At 41.4% G+C, this 21,967-nt stretch overlaps 2 protein-coding genes across 9 annotated transcripts in view; one reads left to right on the plus strand and one right to left on the minus strand.

The window, feature by feature from the left end:
• The window catches only part of LOC117409822 (dynamin-2), a 66,169-nt gene extending 55,505 nt beyond the window's left edge, over nucleotides 1-10,664 (plus strand). For 7 of the 8 annotated variants that reach the window (XM_059006977.1, XM_059006972.1, XM_059006970.1 and 4 more), the window contains one exon: nucleotides 527-4,215. In XM_059006977.1, the coding sequence (XP_058862960.1) occupies nucleotides 527-596 (70 nt within the window). In that variant the 3' untranslated portion in view covers nucleotides 597-4,215. Of the gene's footprint in view, nucleotides 1-526; nucleotides 4,216-6,645 lie in introns of those variants that run through there. The other variant, XM_059006974.1, reaches the window with a different exon arrangement.
• Nucleotides 10,665-11,185: 521 nt separating this feature from the next.
• On the minus strand, nucleotides 11,186-21,348 carry LOC131705026 (transmembrane emp24 domain-containing protein 1-like). The gene is made up of 4 exons (XM_059006980.1): nucleotides 21,053-21,348; nucleotides 18,360-18,457; nucleotides 14,438-14,621; nucleotides 11,186-14,174 (listed from the first exon to the last, which is right to left on the minus strand). Exons 1-4 carry the CDS (start codon nucleotides 21,233-21,235, stop codon nucleotides 13,956-13,958), a joined length of 684 nt encoding a protein of 227 aa, XP_058862963.1. The 5' UTR covers nucleotides 21,236-21,348; the 3' UTR covers nucleotides 11,186-13,955.
• Between the last annotated feature and the right edge of the window lie 619 nt (nucleotides 21,349-21,967).

The following is a 21,967-nucleotide window of genomic DNA, read 5'->3' on the forward strand; positions in this document are numbered from 1 at the left end:
TGGAACATGAAAAGCTGCCTTTAGCTTACATATACAATACAATTCAGTCCCAATAAGTAATAGTTAACTTCCCATTTTTAGGTGAATTTTCCTCTCTCCCTGGGCTCTGGTGTTTTTATTGACAATGAAAATGTTCTGCCAAACTAGTAACCGATTCATCACATCCCACAATCCACTGCAGGAGGTGTGACACATTTCTAAGGAGCTCAATTGTGTAGACAAGGGCAACTGAGGGAACACCTTGTTCAGAGCAATTATTCCAAATTCATTCAGTGTAATTAATACTTAATTAAAAACTTCATAAAAGGGAATTACTCTGAAAATCTGAGTGTAGTAACACCCCAAGCTAAAATATTCACAGCATGGCCAAATTTCTCTTGGCGTGTGTGTGTGTGTTCCACTGCGTGTGCATGTGTTCATCTCTGTGTGCGTGTGTGTCTCTGCGTGTTCCTGTGTGTGTCTCTCTCTCTCTGTGTCTACTCACTTTTGTTCACTCCCAGTCTCTCACTCTCTTATTTCTCTGCAGCCGAAGACCTCCAGCTGCTCCCAACCGCCCAACCATAATCCGGCCGGCAGAATCTTCCTTACTAGACTAAACACTGGGAGACCCGCAGACAGACAGGCAGGCAGACAGACAGACAGACAGACAGAGCTGTGCAGACCATGACTGGACAGGAGGGCCTCAGGGACCTCCTGGTTAAAATCACTGCTGTTTTGTTTATAAAGTGGGTTCCAACAAATAAAATAAACAGTTCAATGAGATTTGAGCTGCATACATGTCTTCAGAAGACCAGGAAATTCAATACAAATAAAACATTTTAAAAAAATATCTATTTTTAAACCCGAAATGCAAAAAAAAAAAAGCCTTCTGTTTTTTTTTTTTTGTTTTTTTTACATCAGATTTCCTGGGAATTTTTCAGTGTTTCTTTAAAAAAAAAAAAAAGGGAAAATTAAAAACTGGAGGAAAATAATGAAGTTTTCCAGGTGAATAAGCAGCTTACCTGCTGGTATGGTTTGTGAATGCACTCCTAGGTTATGTTAAGCAGCCAGCCCAACAATATGTTAAAACTATTTTCTTATTGACCTGAATCGGTCAGGATTTCCTTGGTTGAAATGATGCTTGGTGAGCTGGGCCAAATTCTTGGTGAAAATCAGTAAATAACGACGATAGCCTTTTTATAAAACCCAGGAATTGTTCAGTCAAACAAAAACTAAGGCAGCCTTTAACCCAGTTGCAAACGCACGTTTCCAGCAGTGTTTGTCCAAACATGAGAGTTATGAGAAACGCTGTGACCAGCATTACAAACAATACAGAGCTTTTGAATTGGGCAAGCCAGCTGGAAGCCAGCATGCCCGGATATTTAAAGCTGCCCTCCCAAGGCGTGTGTCTGCCAGCCCTCGTTAGCAAGACCCCCAATCTGATAACCTGCTAAACGTCTAGTTCTGTGAAGCTCTCCCCACCGTTAATTGAACATGAAAACACTTTAGCGACTTCAGCCTTCATTTCTTGTTGATACTGTGTTTTTTTTTTTCTAATCAATTGAAAATAGGTTATAATATTCATTTCTACAATTTTCTTCCTCCTTTTTTTTCTAGCTTTAAGGAATTCAATATTAAATAAATACACAGAAGCCAGCATCGCAGAAATCAACACATGATAGAATCGCGATTTTGTAAATCTGAATCTGATCTGATTTTATGAAAAAAAATCACGATTTTAGGGAATTCATTTTCGAACTGGAGATTTTTCGGTCAAGTGGATTTTCAAAATGCATCTGCAGTGAGGATATGAATTTTAGAACAGCAAATGTGAAGCGTTCTCAGTTTTTGAACACACTGCAACCCCCGCCCCAAAAAACAATTATATAGCTGTCTTTGCAGAGCAGCCTTTGCAGTAGTGCTATTCTGGATGAAAAATGTAAAATACTGTATAATAATAATAATAATAATAATAATAATAATAATAATAATAATATTTTTTAATGGTCATGTGCTTTAAAAACTACACCAAGCTCTTAACACACAGAAAGGACCTGAATAATAATGTGTTATTTTCACACAGTGCCTTGACATAGTGAGTTTGGATTGAGTTAGATTGAAACCCAACTTCAATTAATAAACATATGCATCAAATCAAAACAAAATGTGCGTGTCCGTGTTAATGCACGTTGCTCATTTTTATTATTATTATTAAAATGATTTAAATGAATAATTAAAAATAGATAAAAAAATAAACTTATTTGGGGAATATACCCTTTTTTTAAAACGTAGAGAAATGGGGGAGATAATATGTTTAGTTTATCTTAATGTGATCTTAATGTGACAGCACTCCAAATTTCGGTCATGCATAGCAGTATCTGTTTTCATAACAATGTAATCGGGTGTATATATTTTCAAAAGTACCGGTATTTTCTTTTGACTTTCAGGATAGCCAGTGTAAAAGTAAAGCTTTTGAGTTTATTTTTCAAGTCAGTTTACCTCAAGCAAAAAAAACACAAAACATTGCAATTGTACAGTACTTACCAGAGCAGAAAACTTGAACATTCAGCAGTGAGAGAGTGTTATTGCTGCCTTGCGACACAGGGGGACGCTGTCTGCATGTCACAACCTGTCTAGGTGCTCAGTGTGGCCGCTCTTGGGATGACATCATCATCCACGTGGAATTGCAAGCGCTTCATGGCGAAGGACAACTTGATCTGGATGATTTGCACCCGTAAATATTACACACCCGACAGCGCTGGGTGTAGAAATGCTGAAAGACTTCTTAACGAAACTCCTGTCATTGAATTTCCTTTCGTGTTTCTGAAATGGGTGACGTACAGGTTGTTTGTTTGTGTCCAGGTCGAACCTGCTATGCAAAAGACTTGCGACACAGCGCCCCCTAAAGTATGACTCGAAATAACATTCTCTCTGGCTATTGCGTTTTTTTTTTAAGTTTCTAAAGCCTTATTGTTGATTTTTAACTTTTGGGCAGAAATAACACCTACAGATTATCAAGGGCTGCTTTTTATGCAATAAATATACCTGTAATAAGTATTTTTGCTTGACATTTATTCAATTGAGAATGACTACTTTGAGTTAAGGGCATTTTTAAAAAAAAATGTTGATCCCAAATACCCACTAGATGTGCAGTAATCAAATTCGGTATCTGTAGCAATCGCTCAGGCACAAGGCTGCTTTTGAAAGAGATTTTTTAAGAGGGAGAAACATTTAAAATAAAGGGGGGTGGGGTGGGGGTGGGGGGGGGACTAATTCAGTGTGTTCTGTTTTTAAAGCCTGGTATTTATTAAAAGTACTTTGAGACTCTTTTGATTATTTTTAACTGGGGTGTTTTCTTTTTGGAGTAAATGAGTCATGAACAGCATACAGATCTGGAAATGGATTGTATTACAGGGGACTGGGGGAAGCATCTTGCCACAGCGAATTCCAAAACGGAACATCGGGAGATCCGGAAAAGTATCCCAAGTACTGACAAAGTGATCTGAAATCTTGACTACTTGAAAAAGATGAATCATCTTTACAAAAAATCATCTTTATAAATAAATAAATAAATTCTGCTTTTAAATTGTGCAACCCTAAATTCTAAACGTCTAGGAAACACGTTTAAATTTGAATCAATCAGAAATGAGAAGATCTCTTTAATATAAAAATATGTTCCTCAGACAGTGGAGAAATACTAGATGCGAAATGAATTGGTCTGTTCGCTCACTGCTATGCAAGGGTGACGCCTGCGTTTGACCTGCGTGTTTTTCACAATGGTTGACCCGCTTGGACAAAATGTTGAAAGGTTTAAAAACTTGACCCACCCCTAGTTCTCCCCCAAAGCCCAGTTTCTACAGAGCAATGCAAACCTAATGGGGGTGGAAAGCACAGCCTTGCCTTGTGTTCTGTTCACAAACGCTCTGAGGACTGGCCTTGCTGTTCATTGACCATGGAGATGTCTTTAAAAAAAAAAAACTAGCTCCCCCCTTCCTCTAGGTATTGTTTCTGTGGCAAGATCGCCCCCCCCCCCCCCCCCCCCCCCCCGCGTCCTCTCACAATGTGTAGAGTATTGAGATGACCCCCTCCTTCTCTCCCTCCCTCCCTCGTTCTGTTTCCTCACTGTGTGTATTTTGATTTGAAATCCTTCACAGGTGTCTCTGTTTGAATAAACTGTAAGTGCCTCTGTAGCTATTAATAAAAGCATCTATAATAAAAGGGAATGTCTCTGTGGTGGACGGTGTCTCTCCTTTTTTTTTGCTTCTCCTTTCCCTTCAGTGTGTCTCCCTCCGATCTCTGTGCGATTCTCGGACATCACAGTCAGCAGCAGCATTATTTGGTAACACTTCACAGTGGCAACGTCACCCGTTATGAAGACAAAAGCACGTTGTTCCTGTTGAAATTATTGTTATGATGTTTTCATCCATTATATTTCTCATCGCAATGTCTTTTATAAGTCTGTTTTGCTTCTGACTGGAGCTATGATGCAGGTCTAGTTGCCGTGTGTAGCATAAGCTCCTCAGAATCGCGTTTATATCAGTGAGCGCCAGCGCCATCTAGTGCCCGGCTAGTGTATTGCAAGCAAAATGAATCAGAACTGAAGAGAGCCGAACAGAAGATTAGCAAAACAAAACTGAACGTGGCGTTGCAGTGATTGCAAACGGCATAGCAAGGTAAGGGGGACAGTTGAAGAAACAAATGAAATTTGAAGTCTTTTATAATTTATCACCGCAAGACAAAAATATATATTATAGTAAAAGCATTTTACTTTTTGAATTTGTAAATATTACAAATTATATAGGCTATTTAATGAATGAATGAATGAATTAATTACCTCGTAAAGATTCGTGAAAAAAATGATGGTTCATTTTAAATGTTTGAAACCGGTCAAAATATTGCTGCACAGAACTGGAGATGGATGGATGGATGGATGGATGGATGGATGGCATGGCGCTTGGTGTTGGATTGTGGTCGAGTCCTCCCTTGGGCTCAGCGCTTTCGTAGTAGAGCGGATATGAAACTGCCTACCAGCGCTCGCCATTTTGGATCCCGCTGCCTGTTGGTTTGTCATACAGCGCTGGCTCTATGTTGAGCCGCAATGGCGTCAGTTTCATAACCGCTGCTTGTTTTATAAATGTGGCTGTAGATTGCTTCAGAATCCGCGGGTCCCGCTCTGTTACCTCCCTTGTGGTGCAGTTACAGCTTTAAGCCACTGGGTGGCATGTGTTCCACAGGAATGGAGACAAACGGAGTCAGTAAAACTGAAGTTGTGGGACGTGTGTGAAATCAGAAAGCACAATTTCAGGTGATGATCATCACTAACCGATGCACGGGAGACTTGAGTGGTCTTGAAACACAGGGCTTCAACCGCAGCTGAACAACGCATGCGTGTGTGCATTATTACACACAGCAATCTCACACACACACACACACACACACAGGGTTTGAGAAAGTCTAGCTGTTAAAAGGAAGGACTCTTCCCAGTTTTGTTTTTCCATTAGATATATATATATAGAGAGAGAGAGAGAGAGAGATTTTGAGAAAAAGGAAAACTGTTGTGTACCAAAATGATCAATAAGAAAAAAGAGAAAAGGCTATTTCAGGTACTTAAAAAGGTAGAATAATTGATTACAAATCAATTATCTTGTTTTCAGCCGATGAAGGACTTGTAGTCCGAAACGTCCTGATAATTGATTTGTAATCAATTATTCTACCTTTTTAAGTACCTGAAATATCCTTTTCTCTTTTTTCTTTATCTATCTATCTATCTATATAACAATTCGCAAATGTTAACATTTTGAAGACGATGGATTGAGAGGAAGAGCCTCTGTCCATAAAGCAGACCTTGTTCGCTGACCAGTTTGTGTAGAGACCTGTGTATACCACAATGTAACTAAAGAACTCATTCAATTGTGATGGGACTTGGGTGGGCTGTATGGACGCTGTCTGTATGTTACACCTACATCACATTTCAGTACATCTTTACAGAGAGTGTAACTTTAAATACACACACGTACAGCTGTGGCCAAAAGTGTTGCATCACCTAGAATGTTAGGATTGAGACGTCATTAACAGTATTTCATGTTACATTTTGAAATGTCATTTTCATTTTTTGTGTGTCAGTTTTTTGTGAAGTCTATGGAAAACTACAATCTGATTGAGATCAGTCGATTAAATCGGACATTCACGCAAAAATCATCCCATATGAATGGGCCAGTAGGGACCTACTAGCCTACTAACCCCCTAAATCTGCCCCCTACCCCTAAACCTAATGCCTACCCCTAAAACTAATCTCAATCCCTAAACCTAACTGTGTTACTATTCGAGTGATTGTAGTATTATTTCAACACTGCTTCTTTAGCGCCCTCTAGCGGCTGCTACATCCGACGTCCTACCTGTTGGGATGCAATAGATACCTACTGGCCCATTCCTGTGGGATGATCTTTGCTTGATAACATCCCATTGAATTGACTGATCAGATCGGGTGGCTGTACACTCACATACCATGCAGTCAGTAACCCCAATGTTCACCTATGAATGAATGGTTGATTCCTGGTATAATAATAATAATAATAATAATAATAATAATAATAATAATAATAATAATAATAATATGTGATAAATGAATGTGTTTTTGTTTTTCTTCTTATTTTTGTATTCATACAGACGACCAACACCTACCAATCGAGGCAGACCCAACCACTACTGAGAGCCAACACTGCAGCACCCCCCACTCCCACTCCCACTCCCACTCCCAGAGAGAGAGAGAGAGAGAGAGAGATTGATTGATTGATTGATTGATTGATTGATTGATTGATTGATTACTCTACAAAGGAGATTCGCACACCTTTGTGTCTGGCCCAGAACTTGGGCATACCTGCAAGCTAATGCCTACTGATGTAAAAACAAATGCCGCTTTAGGGTGTTAAATTAAAATGAGATGCCAAAAAATATTGTCAAATATACTGCAACCTCCTGTTTGTTTTACCACCGGGCAGTATACAGCCTTTATAAAAGTTTCCCGCAGTAAAGGAGAGGCAAGCATTGTAAAACGCGCACTGAGATTGAAACCGCTTTCATTAGAAGTATTTTATTTCAGTTCACTTGTAGGCGAACGTCCTGTCTTCTATAGACCCCAGTCCGATGTCTGTGCGGCAGGACAGTGAGCTAAATGTATGGAACAACAAAACTACAAAGAGAGTTCAGCTTTAAATACTTAGAATCCGGAGTTGAGGTGGGGAGGAGTGACGTATTTCATTTCTGTTCTTAATATAATCGTGTAAACCCAATGCTTTTGAAATAGGAGAGACTGACTAGAGGAAATGCAACTGATTAAGGTGCAAGTAGTCTTTTTTTTCCATGGGGGGAAAATACCTTTGACCAAAGAATTCAGCTTCATTTTGTCCTTCTGTAGACGTATTGTATAAAACATGCACCTGCTGGTTTTAAACTCAAAGTTGTAATTATGATAATTTTGCGTGTTTGTAATAAATTCAGAACCAAACATTGTTTTCACCGTATCCCATATTAAGCAAATAGCAATAATGAGGCTTCGTCCGCGTGTAGCATAATGAAACAGAACATGAAAGATGAATTGCCGTTTTAAATAACTATTTTAGTTTTTTTTTTAATACGTCAGTCAATTTTCTTTTTTGGTTTTGGACATTAAAATCGGGATCTCTTGTTCGTTCCTCTCAGACAGAAGCTGTCCCTATTTGTCTAACTCGAAGCTGGACTTTCCAACGCGTTTGTCTTGTAAACACAAAGCAATGGGTTACTCAAACGCTCCTCTCATTTCCAGGGTGATTCGTAAACCGCACCGCGTTTGAAGACAGAACCGCACGGAGGTTCGTTCTGTTGTCCTAGCTCGCTGTCAAATGTGCACAAAACTGTGCAGCTTGGGTTTGAGTGAAGTTTCTTAACATCCTAAATGGTATAAAGTTAAACTGAGCCGGTACTTCAAAATTATCACAAGGCGCAGAACGAAGCATTAATGAAACCAAAGCAAGCTCAGAATTGTTTTTACATAGAGTTATAAATGCATGATAGAAACAGTCTACCCGGCGAGGTATCTGAAACACTGGGAACATTTCAAACCAGCGAGGCGGTCTGCTATTAGACCCTGCTAGTCGTGGTGCATGGTGTTTTAAGAAGGGAAAAGCCGTGACGGGCCGAACAGTCTCTTCTGTAAGGTTACCATGTGGCTCCAGATTAACCGGACGCTGTGAGACAGAACGGGATTTCAAACTTGCCCCTAAATTGAAATAAATGAAGGTGTAAATGAACCATCCTTAGCTACAATTAAGAATGGTGCTTAAATACCTGCATGCGCGTCAAATAATTGTATTAAACTAAGAATGAATTGCAGCCAGTCGCTATTTTTTTCTGTTTGTTAAAATTCAATCGCCCATATTATTCTGCAAATACAATCGCATCATCATCTCGTTGCTCTATCGATAAATTAGCGATTCGTTCATTAAGATCTGATCAGAAGCAGCTGATCGGTGTGAATTGTTTGCTGCGCCCAAGCAATTCCATCACAGCAGGATTAATCTCAGCAAAGGTGGAGCTCATTTATACGTGAATTACTTTCAATTTAGGGGGAATTTTGAAATCCCGGTCTGTCTCGAAGCGTCCGGTTAATCTGGAGCCATATGGTAACCCTATTTCTGGCTCCAAAACGTTTCTTCCGTTCGTATGTCTGATTCCTGTTCACGGGAGACTGCGGCATTTATCCAATGACTTGAAAACAAGAATCAGACACCTTCGTCAATAACGAGGGTTTCCTCTCAGCCATAAATATATGGAAACCGTAAAGCAAAAAAAAAAACCAAAAAACTTCTGTAATAATAATGTTATGTGTATGTGCGTGCGTGTGTAGATATGTCGTGCATTCATTCAAATCTAATGACACTGTGAGTCGCTCTGTACCTGATTAAGCTGCGTTGCTAAGCAGACACTGAATCCAAGGAAAGCCACGCCAGCTGTTAACTTAGTTTTAAGCCCTCTTTGTCTTCCTTGCATTGCACCCGAATGCCTGATGCGGGTACCTGAGAGAGATCGTCGGCGTCTGAACCCGCTTTCTGACCCGTCCAGCACTTCCAGGTGTGATAAAGGACTCAAACGCGCACGTTTGAAAAGAAACACTTGCATGTATTTTCATGTTTAAATCTTGCTATCTTGTAACTATTCAAAATGCCACTCCCTGGGCGCTATTTTGAATCCTAATTTTAAGAGAGGAACAAACTCTAATGCTAAAGAGCTGGCACAAAACTACTCAAAACAAGAATCGCTTCAGGCTTGTTTTGTACGGCGTGGTGCTCAAGTGCTCTCTGAAAATACACCTTCAAAACAGGGCGCATTATTTAACACTGTTTGTTATTTATGAACTCAGTCAGCTCTGTAGGTGCCTAGTAGCCTCATGTACTGTAACAAAGAGGCGTTACCTCGACGCAGGGCGCTTCACTGCTGTGGTGAACTTCCAAGCTGCTCATTAATAAGACGTTAGCACAACAGCAGCAGGAGTTTTGGATGCTGGACTGTGCGGGAGTCCGAATACCTGCTTCAAAGGGAAAGAAGTGAACTTCAAACGTATCCTAAACGTTTGTGTTTTTTTTAAAAATCTATAGATCTACATAATTTGTAAAATGTAGATGTCTACTCTAAAGCACTACAGCACTGTGTTTGTGGGAGTATATAACGGCAATATATATTGACGCATGGAGATCGTGTAATGCGCCTCACAGCACAGGCTCTATAGTCCACGGCTAAATGAATGCTGAACTGGAAACCTGTGTTTACTGAGCAATCCTTAGAAGAGCCTTCAATTAAAAGCCAGTCTTCTTTTGAAGCACAAATCCTGAACGAATGAGGAAATATAGAATCACTGCGCAGCTCTTCTGTGCGCTAACCCACGAGGAATAATGCAGAATTCTTTTTTTCAGGTTTTTTTCTTTGGGAGATTTCTGGATTCCTTTTAGATTCAAACTGGATTATTTTTATTTAGTGATTGCTTCAAAGGGAGATTCTTTGATATTAGAATGGCATGGTTTTCAATACAACAGTAAAATAATACTATAGCTCTCTTTAAAAAAAAACAACAGGCATTCAATTCCTTTTGAATGTCAAAATAATCCTTTTAAATACAGAAATATTCTTAAATGCTTTTCCCTCTGTAGATTCTGATAGTGATAGGAGGGGAGGGGCATTCCTGAAATCTTAGGGCAGCAGTGTGGAGTAGTGGTTAGGGCTCTGGACTCTTGACCGGAGGGTTGTGGGTTCAATCCCCAGTGGGGGACACTGCTGTTGTACCCTTGAGCAAGGTACTTTACCTAGATTGCTCCAGTAAAAACCCAACTGTATAAATGGGGAATTGTATGTAAAATAATGTGATATCTGTATAATGTATAATGTGATATCTTGTAACAATTGTAAGTCGCCCTGGATAAGGGCGTCTGCTAAGAAATAAATAATAATAATAACAGGGGGTTTGTCATCGATACACGCGTCACGGAACTCATTATTCTGTCAGAGTTATAAAGAAGCTATCTTTATCCTTTGGGGTGCCATTCACCCGTTTTCTTTTTGTGTGTCCCTCCCCCCCTTCTAATTTAAATACAAACCTGTAACAACAAATGGAATTATAATCTTAAAATTTGCAATAAATTCTTAACCTGTTAAAAGACTTTGATTTTTTCTTTTTTTGAAAGGTTGTAAACCATGTGTTATTCACGTCCTATTTAATGCTAATCCACTATATTATTGATATTGTTCATAAAGAATACGTGACTCGCGTCTGTCTGTCTGTCTGTCTGTCTGTCACACACATGCACACGATAACTGCCTCGGCTTTGCACCAATCTTTTATCACACACACTCCAAGCCTTCCAGAAACGCTTCAGATTGCAGTTAATAAAACGATCGTGATAATATCACGTGATGATGAGGACCCTCTGTATCTGTGCGCGCTGCATCACCAAGGCTCTAGGTTGAACCCATTCTCTTCATTTGAGGACGGGACACTTTTGTCATCTGTTGGAGCATTTTGAACAGGTTATTGAAAAAAAATGTCCCTGTAAGTTAAGTCTAATTGTAACTGTTAATTCTGCAACTATAGCCCTTCAGCTGCTTTTATGACGAATGAATTTGGTACTTGGTGAGTTCATGCAAACTGCGCACGGTCACACAGAAAGGCAAACAGGTCAGCTTTACACCAGCAAAACATTTTATTTGGGTCTTAAAAAGTACACACAAGGTTGGACAAACACAAAATAGACCACGGCAGCCAGAATGCCGCATTTAAGAATCTCCTGTCATTATTGAAAGACTGTGTGTGTTTATTTCCTGACTAGACTTTCCACGTGGTGTAGTCTGTACACACAGGACAGTCACAGCGCGACTCTTCTGCAGGGTTACAGTATCGTGATGCAACTGCATTTTAAATCTACCAGTCAAACGAATGAACTACCCCGTCTTTCCGCTAGAGGGCAGTAGAAACGAAACACTATAAAATATGAAATACACCTGTTATTTAAAAACACACAAAAACATTAAACTTTTAAAATGATTTTATAGAAAAGTAAATCTCTGATCACCATTCCAACCCTCACAAGAAAATAAAACAAACACACACACAAAAATGTTTCAGCTGTAGGGATACAAGTCGGCACTGTTTTCAAATGAATCAAGTCGGATCCAGTGTATTTGATGAGCAATGCATTTGGATGTATAAAAACTGTGCCAGCTAACTTGTCATGTTTCAGGGACGTGTTTTTTGTTTTTTTAAATCCTGACGAGTTTGAGCAGGTTTTAAAGAAACTGGATCGATTTGGAAGCTCTTGTTTTCACTCAGTTAACAAATAAGTTTTAAACAGCACACAGTATTAAAAAAAAAAAAACTAACAGTCATTTTTGTTCCTCTTCGTTTTGATCACTGAAAGCGTCGAATCAATAAGCAGCGAGTCAGTTGCCTCTTCTCCGCACAATCCGATTGGACGCCAGAGCTACGTGAAGAGTCGCTTCACAAACCCTCTGTGATCTGCACGTTAACCCAGCTGGAATGATTTCAAGATCACAGATTTAGACACACAGATTCCTCCGAGCTCCCTCCAGTTTGGAATAAACCCTGCAGATTTGTTTCCAGATTTTAAAGAATCAATCCTAGAAGGATTGATTCCTTGTGCAGACAAACGTAACACATTTACTACAAAGCCAGTGTGTTTGAACCCTGATCCTGGGGACCTCCTGTGTCTGCTGGTTTTCATTCCAACTGAGCTCTCAATTACTTAACTAGACCCTTAAATGAACTGATCATTTGCTTAATTAGACCTTTTTAATTGTTTTCAGCTCTTAAACAGTTGCAGATTTCAAGTCAGCCGTAATGTTTTAGAAGCGGCTTGAACTCTGCAACTTTTTAAGGAGCTTGTGTGTAAGGAGCTACCCTTCCTCCTTCAGTGACCTGCCTCGGTGCTGTGCTTTCATTCTGCGGTTTAGACTGCAGACAAGGAGACAGATCTCTTCCGGGTGTAGGAAACGCACACAAGCTTATAGAGGGACAGCCTGATCCCACCAAGAGGTGTGTGCTGATTCTACAAATGAGGTGCACAGCTACAGGAACAGGAACGGAATTTATTACAAAATCTCTTCAAGCAACCCACGACTCTACTGAGCATGTGTGATAATATAAAGCATGCCAAAATATGATTCAGGTATTTTCACAGTACAAATACTGGCCTTAATCTACACCTCCCTCCACAAAACTACAAGTTAAAAAAAATAAAAGAACCAATCCTCTGTGAAGACATTTCACAATTCAATAGAAACTATTTTCTTAATCTTCAGACAAAAACCAGGGAAGACCTGCAAACTTCACCAACAGAGATGTTCAACTGAACCAGGATTAAAAATACGAGCGCCTGCTCGCCGAGGAGAACATGAAAACGTGTTGTGTTGAGATCCTGTGATCGTTTATCAGGTGATCTCAACATAACCCCACTGTTCTGACCCGCTGTAAATTCAAAAGGATTTTGAATGGCTGCAATGCTCCACAAGAGCCCCAACATGGTGAAATGTTTTGCATCACAGCACCATGTATTAGCAGATTCTTGAATGTTCATACGAACTGCAACGAAGGCACACCATCGGCTCACTGTCTCCTAGACGCCCTCCTCCCTGCACACAGCCCTGTACCTCTGTTACTAAATCCACTTTAAAAACAGGAAACTGTTTCCCCATCATTGGTTAGCTGCATCTCTTTCAGACCGGCTGTGAAATTTGCTATTGCTGGTTGGGATCAAACCCTGTAATTGCGAGCAGCGCCAGGTCCCATCATTTAAATGATGAAATCGTATTAATAAAAGGGTCTGCACATTCATCACAGGCTAACTCCCTCCTTCATGGTAACTGTATTCCACACAGATGCTGTTTTCTGTTTCCTAGTCAGATCTTAAAACGTTTCTGCTGCAGTTACTTCACTGTGTTGGTCTAAAAAATGCAGTTTTGAAATCCAAGTTAGGATCGTAACTAAGAAAATAATTCCATACAGCTATGGCCAAAAGTTTTGCACCACCTAGAATTTTAGGACGGAGATCTAATTAACATAACAAACAAAAAAAAGAAATACGGACGTAATTTTCTAGAACATCATGTCATCTCAATGATATTGCAAAAAAAAAAAAAGCCTTAACAGAAGTTATTTCATGTGAGCTTTCAAAATGTTGCATTTTCCAATGGTCAGTGTTTACATGGGAAAACTACAAAGCCGTGTGCAATTACAATATGTTAAGGTAATGTTATTTCAGCAGGTTTCATTCGACTTGAGTTCATTCTAGGATGGTGGTGCAACACTTTTGGTCAGAGCTGTATGGAATGATTGCGTTGTGCGGAACCCCCCTGCTCAGGGTTCCGATAGGAGAACGCAGTGCGCGTGGACGGTCACTAGGGTCCAGCTCACAGCGCAGGGCTCGGCTCCACTCTCTCTACGTGCGAACCTTCCTCTTGTCATTGAAGAGGCTGCGGAGCAGGTAGACCTGCACGAGGGCCACCACCATCATCACCAGCATGTTGAGGGAGGACCAGAAGGTGACGCGGAACAGGTTGTCCTCTTGCAGGTTACGGTCCCGCGCCTCGAAGGCTCTCAGCATCGTCTGCATCTGCATGCTCCTCTCCAACCTCCGACGCACGCCATCCATCGAGTCCTGAAACACAAGAGGGGGGGGGGCAAAACGCGTTGGCCGCCGCTGTGTTTGGAAATCGTGAAATGGTTTTTTTTGGACAGCTGCTACATACTGGACCCTTTTAATAAAAAAAAGTGCACGGGAAGCTAAACTATAAATAAATAGCTGATCTAGGACTAAGCGGGATTGCCGGACGCACGGTTTTCAAGCTCTGTTTTATTTAGGGTGGTTCTGGTTTCTTTGCTGTGATGGTGTCACGCAACAGAAGAGCCCGCGAGGGTTACCCTGATGTCGTCCAGTTTGAAGTCCACCAGCTCGTCTGGCTGCACCACCTGAGCCCAGTCCTCCACTGCCGTGTCCTGCAGTAAGCCCTCCGTGATGACCTCGAAGAACACCATCTTCTCAGACATCCTGCTGAACGAGTTGTCGAAGCAGATCTCGTAGTCTCCATCGGCCATCGTCTCGATCCTGCACGGAAAAACCAGGACGGGAGTCAAATTCCAATTCATATTATCTATTTGGCTGATGCCTTTCTCCAAGGTTGACTTACAAGGGCAGTACAGGGTTACAATGCAAGATTCGTATTTATATACAGCGTGGTTTACAGTAAATGTAAATCACACTACTAAAATACAACATGAACTAGGATGCAACAAGTTAAAATTCCTTTTTAAAAATCAATTCCACCGCCCCCATCCCAATCCCTTCAAAGGAAGTTCGATCCATTCCTGGTTTTACTATGAGTTTAGTAAGACACACCTGAGCTTGTTATACCTGCACACACTGGGGCTAATCAAGCTTGTAGTAAAACATGGAATGGGTGAAGCTGCAAGGCCAGGGATAAGAACATAAGAAAGTTTACAAACGAGAGGAGGCCATTCAGCCCATCTTGCTCGTTTGGTTGTTAGTAGCTTATTGATCCCAGAATCTCATCAAGCAGCTTCTTGAAGGATCCCAGGGTGTCAGCTTCAACAACATTACAGGGGAGTTGGTTCCAGACCCTCACAATTCTCTGTGTAAAAAAGTGCCTCCTATTTTCTGTTCTGAATGCCCCTTTATCTAATCTCCATTTCTGACCCCTGGTCCTTATAAGAACATAGGATCTCCAACCCTGGTCCTGGAGAGCTCCGATCCTGCAGGATTTCCATCATCAATGGCTATAGATCTGGAACACCTGTTCATCTTGACTAATTAAGCCAATAATTGGAGCAATTATGTAACCGAGAGCTCGGTTGAAACAAAATCCAGCAGACCCAGTAGCTCTCCAGGACCAGGGTTGGAGATCCCTGTGCTGTGCAATAGGAGTCTTATTTTCACCCCTGCAGTAGAAAGCATGTTATTTATTTTAGAAATAACTGTGGCGATTGTTCAGCTGCTTTCATTGAAGCCGATTTTTAATTGACTAAGAAACAGGGACTTCAGTTGAAGTCATGTGCTGCCCCTGTGTGAGGCTCATTTTAACAGAATGCTGCCGATTGCAATTTTGATCAGTGATGTGCTGGAATTGAAAACGAAGAATTGGCTCCAACCCTCGGAAAACCCCATGCTGTAAAACCTCCATCGTTCCCAACCAGTGGTAATTAATCCCCTAAACCTAAATACAATGGATTGACACGTGGTTTCCGAATAGATCTTATTTGACGTACATGCAGTGCCCTACAGCTGACTACACAAACTTTCCAAACAGCACAGCGCGAATAGTTTTCAACACGCAGGCTGAGGATCAACACTGGAACTGAACAGCATTCTCTCGGACAGAACATCCCTGCACAGTTCTGAAGAACATCTGCCTTAGAACTCTGTCTTCGAAAGAGGTATAAAAACTAAACAGAGTTTGCAGAGACCTAGAGAAAGTGTCTGGTGTACAGCCCTGCCTTCCAGTGAATTCCAGCAGGTTTAAACTGGATTACTCAGAGGCTGCTGTGCTGGTTCAAGCTGGTCAGGCCAGTATAACAGGATGGCTTCTTACCCAAGGCTATATCAATGGAGTAGAATGTATTAAAAGGAGGGGTGTTAGATTTTGTAGGTATCCTAACTCTTTATGATTTAGCAGGTTGAAAGTTTAACACACTGGGGAAGTTAACTAGGGGTGTAACGATACGCCAGCGTCATGATTCATGTCACGATATGAAATGTATCACGATACTAGAGACGGTCGACAAGGGCTGCCTGCACGATGCATAACAAGACTTTGTTTAAGACAGAAATGTAATGCGATAGGGAGAGTATGTATTCATACCAATTGTAAAACACAAGTATTCTACATTCAGAATCCACCATAACAAGGCTTACTTCCTCACCATCTTCACATCACAGGATAAGAACACAGCCCCCTCCTCAATTACTTACACATGAATGTACTTACAGTAACAAGTCATCTCGCAAGAGTAACCTGCTCACAAACACAGAGGTCTGAATTTAGAAACACTAAGAAAAGAAACTTTCAAAGAGAAACGTTTTGACGAGATGCCTTTCAAAAGTTTTCAGTTCTACTTCTTTTTCCCTCTTTTCCGTTCCTGCCTTCGTGATGAACTAGCCCCTCCCACCTCTGCAAACTCCCTGTCCCATTGGTGCATAATCAGGACACACCCACCTCTCTTCATGCGATCATTCACACTGTATCAAATCAGAAGGGGGGAGGCCACACCCCTGAATAGTACCCGCAGTCCATCTCCAACCAGCGAATGAAGACATGGATAAAGACTTCTAATGGAAACGTCAGCCATTGAATTGAAAAGCTACTCCCTAAAGAAGCTTGCTTGTAAAAGCCTTTGAACAATTTCACTGATGCTTTTATTAAGAATCGTCACTGTTTGGAGCAGTGAAAAGACTCCCATTGAATGCTGCTGCACTCAACATTGCAGAAACCCATCTAATAGTGCATGAGTATATATACATGATATATACATAGGAAAATATAACAAACCGCCAACCCCTGGAGATTCCAGTTCTCTCACTAGCTTGTGTTAAATAATACCAAGTAGAATTAGCAAGGCAGTCCTACTGGACAGAGGAGCTGCACTGACTACCTGCTGGTCCCTCTGCAGTGTGGGCATGTGGGCGTGTTTGTTATCGAATAGGATCAATGGACACCTTTATGTGAAGGGAGAAGACAAGCTAGCATGAACAGCCAGTTATGAAAAGGAGTGCTGAATATTCACAAAGTGTACGAGGTCATCTGGGGGAATAAACGTAAACACACACACACACACACACACGCTGACCCACCCACAGACACACACACACACACTGACCCACGCGCACACACCCACACACACTGACCCACGCGCACACACCCACACACACACACACTGACCCACGCGCACGCACCCACACACACTGACACACCCACACACACACGCACACACACTCTTTCCAGTTCATTTTATCCGAGACATTTCATCTCTGTAAATGCATAGAAACCTGAGTGGCGGTGCGTAGCCAAAGGGCTGCTGGTATTCAAACTGTCTCTGTGATTCATTTGTCACAAAGACGTTTCAGATGGCTCTATCACATCAATATCGGGGTCTATAATATAACACACAGTTTGGTGGGACCTGAATACATTAAAAAGGCTAGGTAATGCTACAAATCTCTTAGCATCAGGTTGAAACCTTCAGAAGATCAGTCTGGAGCTACAGGCTCCACTGAATTGGCTCTACAGCAAACACATGTACTGCTTGGATACGTTCAACCCTCTGTAAGAATGAAGCGTCCTGAATCCACGTCCACAAAACGCTGACCCCAAACAATGATGTTTCTTGAAATGAAATATACAAATACGCAACCAATCTTAGGAACATAAGAGAAGTTTGGGAACGAGAAAAGGCCCTCAAGGCTCTTCCCTTGTTAACACACCATTAAGATACTGGGGGGGGGGGGGGGGGGGGGAACTCATTTAAAAGCACAGGATCTCGTCTTTATTTAAATGTCCCCAGTGTTTTAGATCCCGCTGCTTCACCTGGTCGTTTATTCCATGCATTTGGTACTCTCTGTGTAAAACACGCCTTTCTAACTTCTGCTCTAAACTCTTCTCAGCTTCCATGCATGCCCTCCTCTTCTTCTCCTCCTCTCTGTGTTCATTTTGAAGTAGTGTCTTGGGTTAACTTTATCTATCCTGTTGCAAACTACAGCACAAGGGCTCCACGTGCCCAGGAATGCTTGCTCCTGTATCTGCACACCCTCCTCTTTCTCAGCCCGACTCACGTGTGAATCCCGTCGGATTTCCTGAAGTCCGAGACCAGCCGGAACCCCTCAGGGTGAGAGATTGTGAAATCGACATCCATGCCAGCGCCGGCGATCACCTGGGCAAAAACAAGCAAGCATGAGCGCCGTGAAACACACCGTGCCCACTGCACCGCCTTCACAAGACCACCGACATTTAATAATGCACCAACCCGGAAATAATCAAACAATCAACGAATACAAGTGTGGTGAACACTGGTGTGAATACAGCACTTCAAAAACCTACGACACGTCTAGAAATATTCTTAGATTTTAAAATTGGTTTCATTAGTACAGCAGTGTGGAGTAGTGGTTAGGGCTCTGGACTCTTGACCGGAGGGTCGTGGGTTCAATCCCAGGTGGGGGACACTGCTGCTGTACCCTTGAGCAAGGTACTTTACCCAGATTGCTCCAGTAAAAACCCAACTGTATAAATGGGTAATTGTATGTAAAAAATAATGTGATATCTTGTAACAATGGTAAGTATTCTGCTAAGGAATAAATATTATTATTATTATTATTATGAATAATTGTACCATATCCCAGTACAAAAATATATCTCAGACACCCCGTGAAATGAACTATTAAGGAAAGGAGAGAAACTCTTCTGTACAGCAGAGGGATGGAAATAAGATGCACAGATCTTGTACTGTATCAGACATGCTCAACTGAACAGACCTGAAGATCTGAATTCTACTAAACCTCTCTGTAGGGTGCAGACCAGTGGCAGGCTGAGTGTTTCAGTGGAACAGGACAGGGAGATTGTGAATTACAGAGCTCAGCCCTGGGGAGCTTCTCTAAGTTACACAAGCAATTCCTGTGCAGGTAGGTGGAGTTGTGATGAGAGAGGGGAGCGGGGCGTGGCCTGCAGCTCAAATCGGGGTTCAAAAGGGCAAAGCATTTCAGCTATCAACGCAATCTCATGCGATTCCTCGGTGTGCGATCACACTAATGTGATTCGAAGACCCAAACACCAACAAGAAAGCACGTCACCATTATTTATTTATTAAACCTAAGTGTCAGAATCTGCTTTTTTGTTTTAATCAACATGCTGTAAGCTTTAATAAAAGAACATTCTAGAACGTGTAAATCCGTTCTGCACCTTGTTTGCTGAATAAATATACAGCAGCAAAACATATACAGTGCTTTTAATTCTGCTGAGCCTATTCCTGAACAGTAATGCGAACGCCTGGCAAACAAACACTCTTACAGCACTTTAACTGCGTAACATCCTCCAGGGTTGCAGCTCCACTCTAATCTCAATGAAACTTCAGGGTGGAGGCTCAGTCTGCAGAATAGAAGGCTCTTTTTCTGTGTTTAGTTTATAAGGTGTACACAGGAAATTCTCCAAGTTACCGTGCACCTCTGTTAAGAGACACATCCTTTACCTTAAAATGACTCCACCCTTTTCTCAAACCATTAAGACGACTTAAGCAATTAAACCAGACAGTCAGGTAATTATTATTATTATTATTATTATTATTATTTATTTCTTAGCAGACGCCCTTATCCAGGGCGACTTACAATTGTTACAAGATATCACATTATACATTATTTCACATTATACAGATATCACATTATTTTTACATACAATTACCCATTTATACAGTTGGGTTTTTACTGGAGCAATCTAGGTAAAGTACCTTGCTCAAGGGTACAACAGCAGTGTCCCCCACTGGGAATTGAACCCACAACCCTCCGGTCAAGAGTCCAGAGCCCTAACCACTACTCCACACTGCTTTCTGAGGCCAGGTGTGTTGACTAACGCTCATTAGTTTTAAAATAATAATTTAATTGTTTGTAACCCCCTTCCTTCTAAATGTAGACTGTGGTTTTAATCAGTGTGGGACTGGTAAAGCATTGTAAAAACGACAAAATAAATGATTAAGCTTTGGGGAGAATTGCTGCACATACTTTACAGCACACTTTATGAACGTAAGAATTCTTGTTATATATTCCCAGTATTTTATTATGGGTTATTTAGGTCACATGAATTACTAACAGTGATATTTCTTATTAGGAAGATCCCGTTTGGACTCAAGATCGCAATAAAGACACAGTCCAGCACCAAATCTAGTGGACTGCGCTCTGTCCGGTGCAGCGCAAGCACTCGCGGAACCACATCACGCTCAGTTCGTGTCGGGGTACGCAGCCTTTGCCCTGACTCAAGCCAGGATAGTGAAATAATAATATAAAACCAGCCAGGTGCGTTTGGAGACAAAAAACAAGACAGTACGAAGCTGCAGGGAGAATTCACTTCCGCACACGCCGGAAATTAACAGTTCACTCTATGCAAACCATTTCTCTAAGTTAGTAGAGCGTAGCGAGAATATTCAAACAAAACAAAAAAAACTAATATATAATATTAATAATAATAATAACATAATCAATTACTGTACACTCGATTTAAATAAACGAAATGCATGCATTGCATAATATTGACCGGGTGATTCTCGCAATCGCTCAAATAAATCGAAAGGATTTTCTTTTCTTTTTAATTTTTCGACTGTGATGCGGTGCTTCTGTGTCAGTATCAGCGATTTCACCCAACCCCCCCCCCATCCTCCGACTGCGACAGACAGGTCGCTTTTGTGAAGTAACCTTCGCCCAGCGCAATCCACACGCACACGCACACGCACACGCACACGGAGCCAGGTTCATCCCGCTGGCTTTACCTGGTACTCCACTTCAATGGTGCTGTTCTTCAAGGCTTTTTGGTAAAAACATTCAACTCTCCCTGCTGGCAGAATAAATGTAAACTCCGTGTCTCTGGGTTGCTCGAAAGCCGTCCCCCGCTCCAGGCAGAAGATGAAAATTAAAAGACACAAAGAACCCACTCGAGCACAACTAGGCTCCATGATTTTTACCAGCCAGGTCAGAGTTTAGAAAGAGAAACTTTCCTGAAACAAACTATCTTTCACTTCCTCGTCGGCAAGCCTTCCCTGCTTTCGGATTGGTTGAAGGGCGTTTACAGTGAGTGGACCTTCCTGGAAGGCAATTGGTTTTTCCTGCACTCTTTGACCAATGAGAGCACAAGAGGTGGGTCATAACTAAGGTGATTTGTACCAATCAAAAACGAACAGCTGTGTGCACCTACAGCCTTGTTTGTATACACGTGGGTGGCGAGGTGATTGTGTGTGTAATATTGCTCGGGTGTAATATTTAAGGTTGATGGTACCACTGCTAACGTCCGGTTTTAAAAAGTGTACATGAACACAACGAAACACCGTCAACACCAAAACAAACAACAACGGTGCGCGCAATTAAAGCAGTATCTGCAAAAGACAAGGAGACACTTATGGAAGCAGAAAAAACACAAACAGTACAACTTAGAAAAACAATAAGCCACGTGTGACAGAAATGACCTCAGCCACGTGCCTCCCTGAGATGTTAAAAAAAAAAAGAAATACTGCAGTTTAAAATGAATTGTTAAAATTCTGTTTTCCAGCGTTGTTCTCAACACTTTTTCACTTGCTAAAAATAAAAAAAACTGCTAGTTCCGCATTTTGTTTCCTGATCTGTCACCATGCGTTTTAAGAAATAATAAACTCAGGACCGAGGGAAGCAGACTCTTCTTCACACAGAGAGTG

Source organism: Acipenser ruthenus, chromosome 34 (genome assembly GCF_902713425.1).
Source record: "Acipenser ruthenus chromosome 34, fAciRut3.2 maternal haplotype, whole genome shotgun sequence".
In the NCBI taxonomy this organism is placed as follows: Eukaryota; Metazoa; Chordata; class Actinopteri; order Acipenseriformes; family Acipenseridae; genus Acipenser; species Acipenser ruthenus.

Coding starts and splice junctions, on each gene's coding strand:
- LOC131705026 (XM_059006980.1), bottom strand. CDS start 21,235: ATGGAGCCTAGTTGTGCTCGAGTGGGTTCTTTGTGTCTTTTAATTTTC. Junction 18,458..21,052: donor CCATTGAAGTGGAGTACCAG/GTAAAGCCAGCG, acceptor GTTTTTGCCCAG/GTGATCGCCGGCGCTGGCAT. Junction 14,175..14,437: donor TCAAACTGGACGACATCAGG/GTAACCCTCGCG, acceptor CTTGTGTTTCAG/GACTCGATGGATGGCGTGCG.